A 14,737-nucleotide genomic window follows, 5' to 3' on the forward strand; every position below is an offset into this window, starting at 1 on the left:
GTGGCAGGATGGCTTAGGCTGAGTTGATTGAAGCTGAATCCAACTAAGACAGAGGTCCTTTGCCTTAATTGCGGCAGTCTGGGCAGGGAAATCCCCTTACCAGCATTTGACGGTGCGCCACTGACAATGGCACACAAGGTCAGAATCTTGGGGGTGCTGCTGAAGCCTGCCTTGACAATGGAGGCCCAGATAGCAGCCACTGCTAAATCCACATTTTTCCATCTTAGGCGGGTGAGGCAGCTGGTCCCCTTCCTTGAGCACAGCGACCTGGCAATGGTGATCCATGTAAGGGTCACCTCGAGATTGGACTACTGTAATGCCCTCTACATGGGGCTGCCCCTGTCTCAAATCCAGAAACTGCAGCTAGTGAAGAATGCAGAGGCCAGGCTGCTACTGGGGCTTCCCAGGTGGGAGCGCATACAGCCAGGACTGCGGGAACTGCACTGGCTGCCAATAGTATCCTGGATTTGCTACAAGGTGCTGGTTATCACCTTGAAGGCCCTATATGGCCTAGGACCTGCCTACCTTAAGGACCGTCTCTCCCCATATGTTCCCCATAGGGTACTTAGATCTGGATTTCAAAATCTGTTAGCAATTGTTTGTTGTGGTTTTATGCTATGAGCTGCCCTGAGCCTGCCTCGGTGGGGTGGGTGGGATATAAATCAAATTTTAAAAAGCTGGACAATAAATAGGCATTGTCTTATGAACAAGTAACCCATTCAAAAACTTACTAATGGTTGTAGTAAACAGATTGGGGCGCATTCTTTTATAAAGGGAACAATATTGTGGTTTTTAAAAAAATAAATAAATAAAGCAGGTGGTGCAAAGGGTGTTCTATATGGCATTGTTTATTAATTGCATTATACTATTTTTGTTTTACTGATGTCTATTGTTGTAATCTAGCTGTATATACTAGCCTCTTTTGCATGATTTTATAATGACATAATCCACCTTGAGTTGCAATGAGAAAGGTAGACTAGTTAATAAATGAACTTCCAGAATGTACTTGGTGAATAAACAGCCGACACCTTGCTCATTATTTGACTGTATGCATGTGTGCAGAGATACACACAGATATAAGAAATAATGCATAGGAACAAAACAATCACCTTTCTCTCTGTCTAGCTCCTAGGTGGTAGACAAAATGAGTACCTGGACACATTCAGCCATCACTCACTGTAGTCTACAATATGACACCATACAAGAAAGTATTGCAACATCTCAGAAAGGGAAAGCACAACCAAATGTCTCTTTAGTTCTGAGTAAGTCTCACCTCCAAGGAAAATGCCAGGCTGTCATTTTCACAGGCAAATGACAAGAGACTGAAGGTAGACTCCACCACTGAGCAATAGAAGCTGCTGTTATGGCCCAGGGAATTCTAAAAGAAGAGGGGGGAAAATCTGTGTTGGCAGAGGTTAGATAATAAGGAGAAAAGGAATCGTTGCAACTGTTCAGCATGTCATTAGATGGGTTGTGAAAAGGTCTAGTTATGTCTGGTGATATGAAGCTGCTTTGCACCAAGTCAGAGCACTGCCTATCTATTTTCTATATTCCCTTCCCCAAAAGGCAGCAGCGGTTCTCCAGAGTCTCAGCAAGTGATTAAAATGCGGAATTCATTGCTAAAGGATTATGGCCCCAAGCACAGATAGCTTTAAAAGGGAATAAGAAAATTCATGGATGTCCATCAGTGGCTACTAGCAAGGGTGACTAAAGGGAACCTCCAAGTTAGAAGCAGAAAACCTCTGAATACCATTGCTAGGGGACAACACTAGATGAAGGACTTCATGTCCCATTGTTGGCCCTCCATAGTAATTGCCTGGACACCATGTGAAATGGGATATTGGATGAAATGAACTATGGATCTGATACAACAGGGCTCTTCCTATTTCGGGGGTGGGGGTGGGTGGGCAGGAAGTATCTATGAAAAATTATGCAGCTAATTCTCTGTCAAAGTCTAATGATTTGACTCTATTACGCATCAGTTTCCTCTCAGATATCCATATAGTCAACCAATATATTAGAAAAAAAGAACAATGTATGTTATTTTTTGATTACTGCAGTTACCTAACATCTGATTAGAGCCTTATCATGATAAATGTATGGATGCATATTCTTGAAGATGGTTTGGAAACTTCATTTGATCCCAAATGCAGCAGCTAGGTTCCTTAAAGTTGCCTGCCACTGTGATAGGGTTGCCAGGTCCATCTCAGGAAGTATCTGGGGACTTTGGGGGTGGAACCAAGAGAAAGGTTTTGACAAAGACAATTGAACAGCTTAAACAGAGGCTAGATGGCCATCTGACAGCAATGAAGATCCTGTGAATTTAGGGAGAGGTATTGTGAGTTTCCTGCATTGTGCAGGGGGTTGGACTAGATGACCCTGGAAGTCCCTTCCAACTCTATGATTTTATGATTCTATGAACTCTGAAGGGAATTCTAGCCACCACATTTAAAGGGACCGCACTTCTTTTAAATGCCTTCCTTCCATTGGAAATAATAGAGGATGGAGGCATCTTCTTTTTGGGGTCATAGAATTGGGTCCTCTAGTCCAATCTTTTGGAAACTTGGGGGTGGGGTTAAGGAGAGGCATCAGATCCTATGCTGAAAGTTTGGTCTCTCTATCTCAAAGAATAGCCCCCCCCCCAGAACCCCATGGATCGATTCTCCATTATACCCTGTGGGGAACCTATCTCCAAGTCCATATGGTATAATGCAGTGCCCAGCGGACATTCCCCCCCCCTTCTGATAACCCTAAAGTGGGGGAGGGCACCCAAATCACGGGATCCTCTGCCCCCAACTGGGAGTTGGCAACCCTACACTGTGATCATATAAAGCCAGTCCTATACTATCTACATTGCCTTCAAATTTGTTTCCAGAATCAATAAAAGGTGCTTATTTTGGCCATAGAACACAACTTTAGGCTCAGAGAACCAACCAACCCAATGTTTGAGGTGAATCCAGAAAGCCTTCCTTTAGAAACCAGCCTAAGCAGAGGTTTGGCTGATGGGAACCTATGGGAGGGATTTTGGGGGCTTTTCCCCCAAAATGTGGAACTCCCCCCTCAGGCTGCTTCCTGAAAGGTTTTTAGGTTGGGTTTGAAGCCCTATCTTTTCCAAAGGGCCTTTTAGGTATAAGAAAAGGTATGACAGGAGGAGTGATACTACTGAGAAACTATTTTTCATTGTATTTTATTGCATCGCTTCTTGTTGTATATTTACAGGATTATTTTTTACAGGAAAAATATTACTATTTTTATTGACTCCTCTTTTATTTTATTGTGCTGTAAACCACATTGGGGACTTTTAAAGTTGAAAAATCAGTCTATAAATAAACATCAAAATAATCAGTTTGTCAAATAACACATCATGCATTTTGTGTTCTTTATTTTGTGGAACCAGCATGACTGTGAACATCGTAATTTGAGCATTATATAATAGACCCTTACCATTTGCAGATTCATGACATGAGATTTCACTTATTTACTCTCTGTGGTACAATCAAGGGATGTGGTCTCCAGCCTCTTTACTCCCACCATACTATCATGATGAAATTTGGATGTCTGCTGTTGGGATCTCTGCCTTCAGTATTTGTAGATTTTGCAATTTACAGTGATCTTAGGAATGGATCCCCTGTGAATGGCAAGTGTCTACTGTACTAAGTTTACACATGGCATGGCAAACTTACTTGTTTTGTTGCATTTAAACACTTCATTACATTGTCATTTCCTCTCATTATATCTGGCTGGCAGTGGTAGGGAATTTCTGTGAAGGAAAACAAAATGTTGAACTCTGATGCCCATGCAGTGGAAGAGAAATTGCTCGTGTAAAGCATGGTAGATTGTCTATTGTCTTTATGGATTTGACCAATAGAACTACTCTGATAAATCTGACTTCCTTACTATTTTCTGCTCTGAAGTTCATGGCTCTTGATGTAGTCCTTTCAGTTATTTCATTTATTTCCCTCCTTCCAGTGGCTCCCTCAGCTCTTGTACTCTCTTGCCCCGCTCTTTGTCTCTGGGTGATCTCTGTGGTGGAGAAGAGCAAGCAGGCCTGCCTATTCCCCCCCCCCCCCTTCACACACAATAGAAATAGTTGCCTATTTGTGGGTCAATGCTCAGAGGCTGACTGAGGTCCTGATGCTTACTTGAGTTATAGTAGCCTGAATTTGCTTAGGCCTCTCTGTTTGGTTGTCTCCCATAAGGCATTGCTCTTCAAGCCTGACAATAGAGCCTGCACTCTGCTCTAAAAAGAACTGTTTACATTTATGAGTTCCAGTCTCAGAGATAAAACATCTAGATATGAAGACCTGTGGCTCCAAGCTCTTGAGAGGGAGGTTATTTCTGAACTAGTAATGCAGTGACCCTGGTTGAGTCTTCTGGTCAGAAAAGGGAAGGGTTTGGTTTCTTCAGGACTGTTGTGTCCTAGGCTTAAATGGGAGAACTGTTACTTTTGGAGGGAAGCTGAACAAGCCAAAGCTTGTACTCCACACCAGGGTTCCAGAGAAGGCCTAAGCGTGCCCAATCAGGGGAAGGATTGAAACATAAGTAGCCAATCAACATCTAGGCTCATACTGTACCCTGATAGGCCCTTAGGGCCCTGTAAATAGCCAATCCATGTAAATAGTTAAGGACCAATCAGAAGGGGGCAAGAATTGTATAAAAGAGCGGGAAGTTTGAATAGAGCTCAGTCTGTGTGTGTGTTCCTGAAGTAAAGCTTGCTGAAATCACTCTCCGACTCTGGTCTCTTACTGCGCCAACCCCAGTACTTTACACTGGCGACGAGGATGGGATGCCAGTAAGAACCAGCAACAGAACCAGGAACACGGAAATCCAAGCCATCTGGGTCCGCACCTCCGCTCTGCGCACACCCCAGGTCGCAAGCCACCCAGACACGCTGCCAAGAATGGAGGCTCCAGCCAACCTCCTACAGCCCTTTAGCATCGATCGCCCAGAGGGTCGAAGGCTTCCAGTCATACCTGACCTTCCGGAAGATTACAGAGACTACCATGCAGAGAGCTCTGCTTATCAGTACGTGTGGTACAGAGACCGTGGACTTAGCCAGGGCTCTTCTCCAACCCAGGAAGCTCTCAGAGACGCTGATGGACGACATCATCAGCGCTCTGGAGAAGTATTTCCAGCCCCAGCCAACCAAGCTCACCCGGCACTGGGACTTCCGACAAAGGACACAGAAGGCAGGCGAAACCACGATGGCGTTCTTGACAAGCCTGCGCCGGATGGCAAGCCGATGCAGTTTCGCAGACCTCAACGAAGCCCTTCTCGACCAGTTTGTATGGGGCTTGAGGGACGAAAAACTAGTACAGAAACTCCTGTCCCTCTCCGAGTGCGACCTAACAAAGGCAATCGATGTGGCCACCAGCTGGGAGAAGGGCAGATCAGCAGAGCCACGGCTGACAAGACAGGCTGCGGCACACCAGATCAACCCTGAACCATCTACAGAGGACTCAGACGAGGACAAAGCTCTACAAACCGGCTATCGTTCAGCGGGAAGGAAGACCACCCATGTCCCACAGGGCATGAGACACAAGACACTACCTGCATGTGCAAGTTGCGGGGGCCAGCACGAGCGGAAGACCTGCCGATTCCGGAATGCCATCTGTCGACTCTGCAACAAGGAAGGCCACATAGCCTGCGCCTGCAGATCCAAATCCCGAGCACGCGTCCCACAAAGATCTGCGCACTCCGAAGGCCAGCCAGACTTCGAGACCGACGCTCTCCACGCCCACCCATACCCGGTACAGTACCTACCCTCACCAGTCAGGCCCTCCAAAATCTGGGTCAATGTAGGGATCGGGGGGGGTGCCCTGCCAAATGGAGGTGGACTCTGGGTCAGCATCATCTATTATAGTGGCAGAGACATTTTTTAAAATTCCCACCAGGCTGAGGCCTCGTCTCAGGGACCCGGGGTTTACCTTAGTGGACTTCCAGAAGAATAAGGTGCCTATCTTGGGAGTGGGCCCAGTCCCAGTCCAATACAAGGGGTTCAAGGGCCAGCTACAAGTGCTAGTTGTCAAGAACCACCTTACAAACCTTTTGGGTCTCGACTGGTTCAAGCCCCTGGGAATAGAGATCAGGGGGGTCAATAAGACTGTCGGAGTGGACTTTAACAAGGTTTGCGAAGAGTTCCCGGCCGTTTTCAATGGCACCTTGGGCTGCTACACGGGTCCCCCGGTTACACTACACCTCGACCCCACAGTGCGGCCTATTAGGCTTAAAGCGCGGCGAGTTCCATTTGCGCTCAAGCCTAAAATTGAGGAGGAACTGGATAAACTGATTGCACAGGGAATACTAGAGCCTGTCACCCACGCAACCTGGGAAACTCCCATCGTGACTCCAGTCAAGCCCAGTGGGGAGGTGCGGATTTGTGCAGACTATAAGTGCACCCTCAACAAGGCTTTTCAGCCCCACGCATACCCTGTGCCCATTGTCAGCCACGTTTTAGCCACCCTAGCTGGCGCAAAAAATTTTGGCAAGTTGGACTTGGCCCAAGCTTACCAACAGCTGCCGGTGGATGAGGCCACGGCCAACACCCAAACAATTGTGACCCACCGGGGGGCCTTTAGAGTAAAGCGGTTGCAATTTGGCGTGAGTGTGGCTCCGGGGTTGTTCCAGGAACTCATGGACTCTCTTTTAAAAGGACTTCCCGGAGTTACTCGATTCTTCGATGATGTGCTGATCGCAGCAGCCTCGCCTGAAGAATTCGCCGCCCGCCTTAGAGGAGTCCTACAACGTTTTGAAACAGCCGGCCTCAAGGTCAAACGGGAGAAGTGCCTCCTGGGCGTGGATCGGGTGGAATTCCTGGGGTTCTCCATCAATGCCCAGGGGGTCCACCCCTCCGACACCAAGCTGCGTGCCATCAGAGATGCTCCAGCGCCCACCAACAAGCAAGAACTCCAGGCCTTCCTCGGCCTCCTAAACTTTTATCATGCTTTTCTCCCCCACAAGGCAGCGGTGGCCGAACCCCTGCACCGACTTCTAGACAAGAACCGACCCTGGGCATGGGGCCACCAGCACGCTAAAGCCTTCCAGGATATCAAGGGCCTCCTGATGTCCAACTCCGTCCTTGCCCATTTCGACAAGACCCTGCCCTTGGTCCTTGCATGTGACGCATCCCCTTATGGCGTGGGGGCAGTTCTGGGCCACCGACTCCCTGATGGGACCGAAGTCCCTATCGCGTACTACTCACGGACCCTCTCGTCAGCGGAGCGGAACTACGCCCAAATCGACAAAGAAGGGTTGGCAGTTGTGGCCGGCGTCAAAAAATTTCATGATTACATCTACGGCCGGCCCTTTACCCTCTATACGGACAACAAACCCCTCTTGGGCCTCTTTGCATCGGACCGGCAGACCCCTCAGGTGTTGTCCCCATGGGTCCTCCGTTGGTCCATTTTTCTAGCCGGCTACACCTACACCCTAGTGCATCGCCCGGGCAAGGCAATGGGCCATGCTGACGCCCTGAGCCGCTTGCCCTTGCCTGACGTGGATCCTGATCCAGCCCCGGCTCATCAGATCCTACTGATGGACATGCTTCCGGACAGGACATTGCTCGCCCGCGACGTTGCTGCCCGCTCCGCTCGTGATCCAGTCCTCTCCCGTGTCTTGGACTGGGTGGGGAGGGAGTGGCCCAAGGGCTCGACTGGGCCAGAATTTACTCCGTTTGCAGCCCAGAAAGACGAACTATCCACCCACAAAGGCTGCCTACTATGGGGCAACAGAGTCGTCATCCCCAAACCCTTGCAAGACCAAGTGCTGAGAGCCCTGCATGAGGCACACCCGGGCATAGTCCGCATGAAGGCTCTCGCACGGAGCTATGTCTGGTGGCCCAGCCTCGATGCAGAAATTGAGGCTTGGGTTAAAAGGTGCCCGACATGCCAGGTGTCAAGGCCTGACCCCCCACGTGGCCCAGTGCAATCATGGGAATCCACCAAAACCCCCTGGTCAAGACTGCATATGGACTTTGCTGGCCCCTTCCATGGGCGGACTCTACTCATACTAGTGGATTCATACTCCAAGTGGTTGGAGGTGGTCCAGGTGCCCTCGCCATCATCGCAGGCGACCATCACGGCTCTGAGGGCCATCTTTGCAACCCACGGGTTGCCGGAGACCATCGTCACCGACAACGGCACAGCATTCACGTCCGCAGTGTTCCAGGACTTCTTGGCCAAGAACCTCATCAGGCACATTCGCTCTGCCCCGTTGCATCCAGCCACCAACGGCCAGGCAGAGCGGATGGTGCGCACGGCAAAGGAGGCCTTGAACCGTCTGGGCCCCTCAGACTGGCCAAAAGACATGGCGTGTTTCCTAATGGCCTACCGGACCACACCTACCGCCTCCACAGGTCGCAGTCCAGCTGAACTCCTCATGGGCCGCCGCATCTGCACCCTGCTGAACAAGCTGCACCCTGACCGAGCCCCAGACAGGCGACCGGCGCCGGAACACCTTAAAGCCCCCAGAAGGTTCTACCCAGGTGAGACAGTGTGGGCACGGAACTATGCCACCACTGGCCCCGCCTGGCTCCCTGGAAAGGTGGACCACGTCACCGGACCGGTCTCCTATGCAGTGACCTTGGAGGGTGGACATCTCCTGAGGCGACACATCGACCAACTCCGAGGTCGCCTGCCTGCCGGGGAGCCAAGGTCAGAGGCTCCAGATCCGGACAACGTAAGTCCCCGAGAGCCTGACACAGAACAGGGTTCCGTGGAGCCTGCTTCTGCCCAGCAGGAGGAGACCCCCGACCACGCAGCTGAACCCAGGTCTCCCGGGGCCGCCGTCCCAGATGTCTCCAGCTCTGCAGCCGCGGAACCACCAACCGAGTCGGAACGCCCAGTCCCCTCGGAGCTCCGACGCTCGACACGAGACCGCCGCCCTCCGGCATATCTCCAGGACTATGTCACCTGATAGCTGGAACTATGGGGGGAGGGGTGTTGTGTCCTAGGCTTAAATGGGAGAACTGTTACTTTTGGAGGGAACTGTTACTTTTGGAGGGAAGCTGAACAAGCCAAAACTTGTACTCCACACCAGGGTTCCAGAGAAGGCCTAAGCGTGCCCAATCAGGGGAAGGATTGAAACATAAGTAGCCAATCAACATCTAGGCTCATACTGTACCCTGATAGGCCCTTAGGGCCCTGTAAATAGCCAATCCATGTAGATAGTTAAGGACCAAGCAGAAGGGGGCAAGAATTGTATAAAAGAGCGGGAAGTTTGAATAGAGCTCAGTCTGTGTGTGTGTTCCTGAAGTAAAGCTTGCTGAAATCACTCTCCGACTCTGGTCTCTTACTGCGCCAACCCCAGTCTCTCTCTCTCTCTCGGCTCGGCTTTGTGAACGAAGATTTAAGAAGGGTGCAATAGTCCACGTTTGCTGCAGGCTCGCTGGTGGCTGACAAGACCAATGTGGGACAGGCAGGTCCGGCCACAGCGGCTGCAGGGAAAAGTCTGATTTAGGGTTGGTCCTGTAGCAGTGCGACTCTTCCTCAATCTCCTTTTGTCCTCAAGACCAGCTATGCGTGCATTCTCAAAGGAAGAGACAGCCTGGTGGATGGTGTGCCTCCATGCTTTGCGATCTGAGGCTAGGTCAGACCACTGGTGATGGTTGATGTGACAGGTGCTAAGGGATTTCTTCAAGGAGTCCTTGTACCTCTTCTTTGGTGCCCCTCTATTTCGATAGCCGGTGGAGAGTTCGCCATACAGGGCAATCTTGGGAAGGTGGTGGTTTTCCATCCTAGAAATATGCCCTGCCCAGCGCAGCTGCGTCTTCAACAGCAGTGCCTCGATGCTGGTAACCTCCGCCCTCTTGAGGACTTCAGTGTTGGTCACAAAGTCACTCCAGTGGATGTTGAGGATGGTGCGAAGGCAGCGCTGATGAAAGCGCTCAAGGAGTCGCAGGTGATGATGGTATAAAACCCACGATTCGGAGCCGTAGATGAGGGTTGTCATCACAACCGCTTTGTATGCGCCCCCTTGCCCAGATTGTCCGGAGGTTTGGGCTGGGTTGCCATCAATATGCGGATGACACCCAGCTCTATCTGCTAATGGATGGCCGGCCTGGCTCCGCCCCGGGGAACCTGGATCGGGCCTTACAGGCTGTGGCGACGTGGCTCAGATTGAGTGGATTGAAGTTGAATCCAGCAAAGACAGAGGTTCTTTGTGTGGGTCGTGGCGCTCGGGGAGGGGAAATAGCTCTCCCAACTTTCGATGGCGCACCATTGGAACCAGCGCGCCAGGTAAAAAGTTTGGGTGTTTTACTGGAGCCTTCATTATCAATGGAGGCCCAGATAGCAGCCACTGCCAAGTCAGCATTCTTCCATCTGAAGCGGGCAAGGCAGTTGGCCCCCTTCCTGGAGCGCCGGGACCTCGCAACAGTGATCCATGCAACGGTCACCTCAAGATTGGACTACTGTAATGCCCTCTACTTGGGGCTACCTCTGTGCCGGACTCGGAAGCTACAGCTGGTGCAGAACGCGTCGGCCAGGCTACTGTTAGGGCTCTCGAAATGGGAGCACATACGGCCGGGGCTGCGCGGACTGCACTGGCTACCAATTATCTACCGAGTCCAGTACAAAGTGTTGGTTATCACCTTTAAAGCCCTATATGGCCGAGGACCAGCCTACCTAAGGGACCGTCTCTCCCCATATGAACCCCAGAGGGCACTGAGGTCAGTGGGTAAAAACAAAATGACCATCCCTGGGCCGAGAGAGGTCAAACTCCAACATACTAGAGTACGGGCCTTTTCAGCGGCTGCACCGGCATTGTGGAACCAGCTTCCGGAGGAGGTGCGGGCCCTGCGGGACCTCGGCCAGTTCCGCAGGGCCTGCAAAACCGCCCTTTTTAGGCAAGCTTATAACGACACTGACTGCTGAGTTGCCTGGTGTAAGAACCGGCATCTATAAGACTACCTAAACTGGCAGAACCAGCGCCATAACAGCTCAATCGCTGCCAGATACACTCATATATATCTAGGCTAACGAAAATCATGTATTTTAACTTAACTGACTGGTTTTTATGCTTAATTTTAATTGTTAAATTTAAAGTTTTATCATTTATGTTAATGTCTAAGTTGTTGTTAGCCGCCCTGAGCCGCCTAGGCGGGGAGGGCGGGATAGAAATAAAAGTTATTATTATTATTATTATTATTATTATTATAAACATTGATTTTTGTGCCTTTTTTCAGATGCTTGTTGCTCCACACTCTTTTGTGCAGTCGGCCAAATGCACGGTTTGCCTTTGCCAGCCTGTTGTCAATCTCCTTGTCGATCTTGGCATCTGAGGAGATGATGCACCCCAGGTAGCTGAACTGCTGGACTGTCTTCAGAACTGATTCACCCACAGTGATGCAGGGAGGGTGATAATCTTCCTGGGGTGCAGGCTGGTGGAGAACTTCTGTCTTCTTCAGACTAACTTCTAGGTCGAATAGCTTGGCAGCCTCTGCAAAGCAGGACGTCATATGCTGCAGAGCTGATACCGAGTGGGAGACGAGTGCAGCATCATCAGCAAACAGTAGCTCTCGGATGAGTTTTTCCATTGTCTTGGAGTGTGCCTTTAGTCGCCTCAGGTTGAACAGGCTGCCATCGGTGCGATAGCGGATGTATACACCATCGTCATCATCTAGATCTACTGCGGCTCTTTGAAGCATCATGCTAAAGAAGATCGTAAAAAGAGTTAGCGCGAGAACGCAGCCTTGCTTTACACCTGTGCCTATTGGGAAGGGCTCCGAGAGGTCGTTGCAGTGTCTGACTTGGCCTCGCTGGTCTTCGTGTAGCTGGATGATCATGCTGAGGAACCTTGGGGGACATCCTAAACGTTCCAAGATTTGCCACAGGCCTTTCCTGCTAACGGTATCGAAAGCTTTGGTAAGGTCGACAAAAGTCACATACAGAGCCTTGTTCTGTTCCCTGCATTTCTCTTGGAGCTGCCTGAGAACAAATACCATGTCGGTGGTGCTCCTGTTAGCTCTGAAGCCGCACTGGCTCTCTGGGAGGAGTTCTTCTGCAATGGCGGGCACCAGTCTGTTCAGGAGTATTCTGGCAAGGATTTTGCCTGCGATGGAGAGCAGGGTTATCCCCCGGTAGTTGGAGCAGTCTGACTTTTCCCCTTTGTTCTTGTATAGGGTGATGATGATTGCATCGCGAAAGTCCTGTGGTAATTTGCCTTGTTCCCAGCAGGTGACAAGGTGACAAGCCAACCCCAGTACTTTACAAGGACCATCCAATTTCTTGATTGACAGTTAATCTGGATTCTAAAGGTATTTAACACCAGTGTTTGAGATGCTAAGGGCCCCTCTGCCAACGCTGTGGTTAAGACTTGACAGAATGCTGGAATGCATTCCTAAATAGATAAATGTGTACTATTGGTTTATAAATATTTGTTTATCTTTTTTTTTCTTTCTGAAAAAATGAATACTGAAATTGCTTCTTGCTTGAAAAGGTGTGCAGTGTGGTTTTCTTTTAATAAATGGTTTTTTAACTTTGGAACAGGTTTCTCTCACCAATTTCACATTAGGCTTCTTCTGGGTGGTGACTCCTTTTGCTCCTGGTGCTTTTCTCAGTTTTTGCACAAACTGCCCCAGAGCTGTGAGTTGGAGCTTGCTGCGAGAGAGCTGCACGCCAGCTCCTAGCTCTGCAGCAGTATGTGTGAAAATGAAGAGAAGCACTGGGGGCAAAAGGGCTCTCCACCAGGGACAAGCTCTAGTGCAAAATTGGTATCTGTCTGTCTCTCTCATATTATGGGGTTCTTGCCAGTCATCCACCCCCCACCCATTACTGAACCCGGTGGGAAAGTGTTGTGTCTTGCATTTCAGTCCTGAAGTTACAACACAGCGAACACTACAGAGGTGACCAGTGGGAGTCCACTGGTCCCCAGACGTAGCTCGCAATTACGCTCTGCCAATCAAGATCTGTGGCGGGAAGTTTAACTGGCCAGGATTGGACCTGACCAGGCTGAGGGTTGTTCCGGGGTATGTATATACAGTATTTTTTGCACCATAAGACTCACTTTCCCCCCCAAAAAAAGTGGAGGGAAAAGTGTGTGCGTCTTAAGGAGCGAATACTGCAAAAAATTCACACAAATGCCTCTAAATTCACACAAACGGCTCTAAAAACTAGGTGCGTCTTATGTTCAGGTGCGTCTTATGGAGCGAAAAATACGGTAATTGGGACCCGGCCTGCGTTTCTCTCTCTTGTGATGTACTCACTAATAAAGCATGTTGCCTTCAACACATCTCATCACTCTATACATTACAGAAAGGGAGTCCTCAAAAAGGTTTCTCTACTCCAAAAATTCTCTAACAGTAAGGCACCCCTCACAAACCTTGGCAGGTTCCCCACTGCACACCTGGAACTGGTGTAGCAGTCAGCACCACAAAACTGGGCCATATATTTCCTAAGTAGACTGCTGGGGATTGAAGGAGGGAAAGCTGAAGACAGAGGCAACCTATAAAGATAGGTTGGCTGGTGTGTGGGAAGGAAAGAAGGAAGCAGAAAAAGTGGAGACTCTATGTGGGCTTTATGAAAAGGGAAAGAAGAAATAGTGGGGGGAGGGAAAAATGCACACCCACAAGTCCTTGCAGTTCCCCCACTTGTTCTACTATTTTTCTTACTTGTTAATCAATTATATGCAGATTTTCAATTTTAATCAATTATATCCAGATTTTACCCTAGCTACCTTTGACACTATAACTAAAATAAATGCACTTACTTTCACAAAAACACTCATTTATTCCCACAAAGGTCATCATCATATATCCTTTTTCACAGAAGCAGCTGGATGCATTATAAGGAATAGTGTCAGGATCACAGTCTATTACGCTGCCACTGAAACCACTGACTTCATCATCCAATGGATTACAGTCTGGAAAAAAATTAATTACTTCAATGGCAGAAATGCATTTCAGCTAAATTACTCAACAAAATGAGCCTTGGGTCCAAAGAAAGGCTAACCAATGCAGTGATCTTTGTGCACTAGAGCTCCCTAGGTGCACCTAAACAGGACCCCCTTTTAACCTTTAGCCTACTCATTAGTTATAATTCTTAGAGGCGTGGGAGTAAAGTGAATCCAGAAAAGATGCCTGCGTTATAGTTAATCGCATGCATTGAATCGCATCAGTTTTGGATCACTCCAAGCTGTACTTCCTAGCAGGGCTTTTTTTTTTGCAGAAAAAGCCATGCAGGAATCTATTTGCATATTAGGCCACACCCTCTGATGCCAAGCCTGTCGGAACAGGATCCTGTTCTGCATGGGTAAGGGAGCGCCTCATGGCACCCCCAGGCGGGGTAGCGCCCCAGGCTGCCGCCTACCTTGCCAACTTCCATGTGCCAGCCCTGATGCTGTTGCATAACAAATTATTTATTTATTTAATTTATATCCCGCCTTCCCCACCAAAGGCAGGCTCAGGGCGGCTCACAAACCAAGGGTTGACACTAACACATTAGTGTGACCGATACAATAAACAACAATAAAAACATAGAACATAAAAACAATTTAAAACATTTGCATGTGCTACTATCATAATTTCAGGCAGTGATTTAAATTCTGGTGGTTAGCTATACTCAGAGGTCTCAGGATCACCACAGCGTCGTGCAATAGGCCATTGGTGGTGTTCTTATGGGTCAGTCCCATTGCTGCAGATGTTACCATTCATGTAAATGCCTGGTGGAAGAGTGCTGTTTTCAGGCCCTGCGGAACTGTAAAAGCTCTTGCAGGGCCCTAACCTCCTCCAGCAGCTCATTCC

General features: G+C 49.2%; 1 protein-coding gene across 1 annotated transcript in view; it reads right to left on the reverse strand.

Moving 5' to 3' along the window:
* Positions 1-14,737, reverse strand: part of LOC132567329 (adhesion G protein-coupled receptor E3-like) — a 53,981-nt gene that overhangs the window by 32,185 nt on the left and 7,059 nt on the right. Inside the window, exons 4-6 of the mRNA XM_060233010.1 lie at positions 13,705-13,857; positions 3,684-3,760; positions 1,274-1,378 (exon numbers count right to left, since the gene is read on the reverse strand). Of these exons, the coding sequence (XP_060088993.1) occupies positions 1,274-1,378; positions 3,684-3,760; positions 13,705-13,857 (335 nt within the window). The remainder of the gene's footprint in view (positions 1-1,273; positions 1,379-3,683; positions 3,761-13,704; positions 13,858-14,737) is intronic.

This window comes from Heteronotia binoei, chromosome 2 (genome assembly GCF_032191835.1).
Source record: "Heteronotia binoei isolate CCM8104 ecotype False Entrance Well chromosome 2, APGP_CSIRO_Hbin_v1, whole genome shotgun sequence".
NCBI classification, from domain to species: Eukaryota; Metazoa; Chordata; class Lepidosauria; order Squamata; family Gekkonidae; genus Heteronotia; species Heteronotia binoei.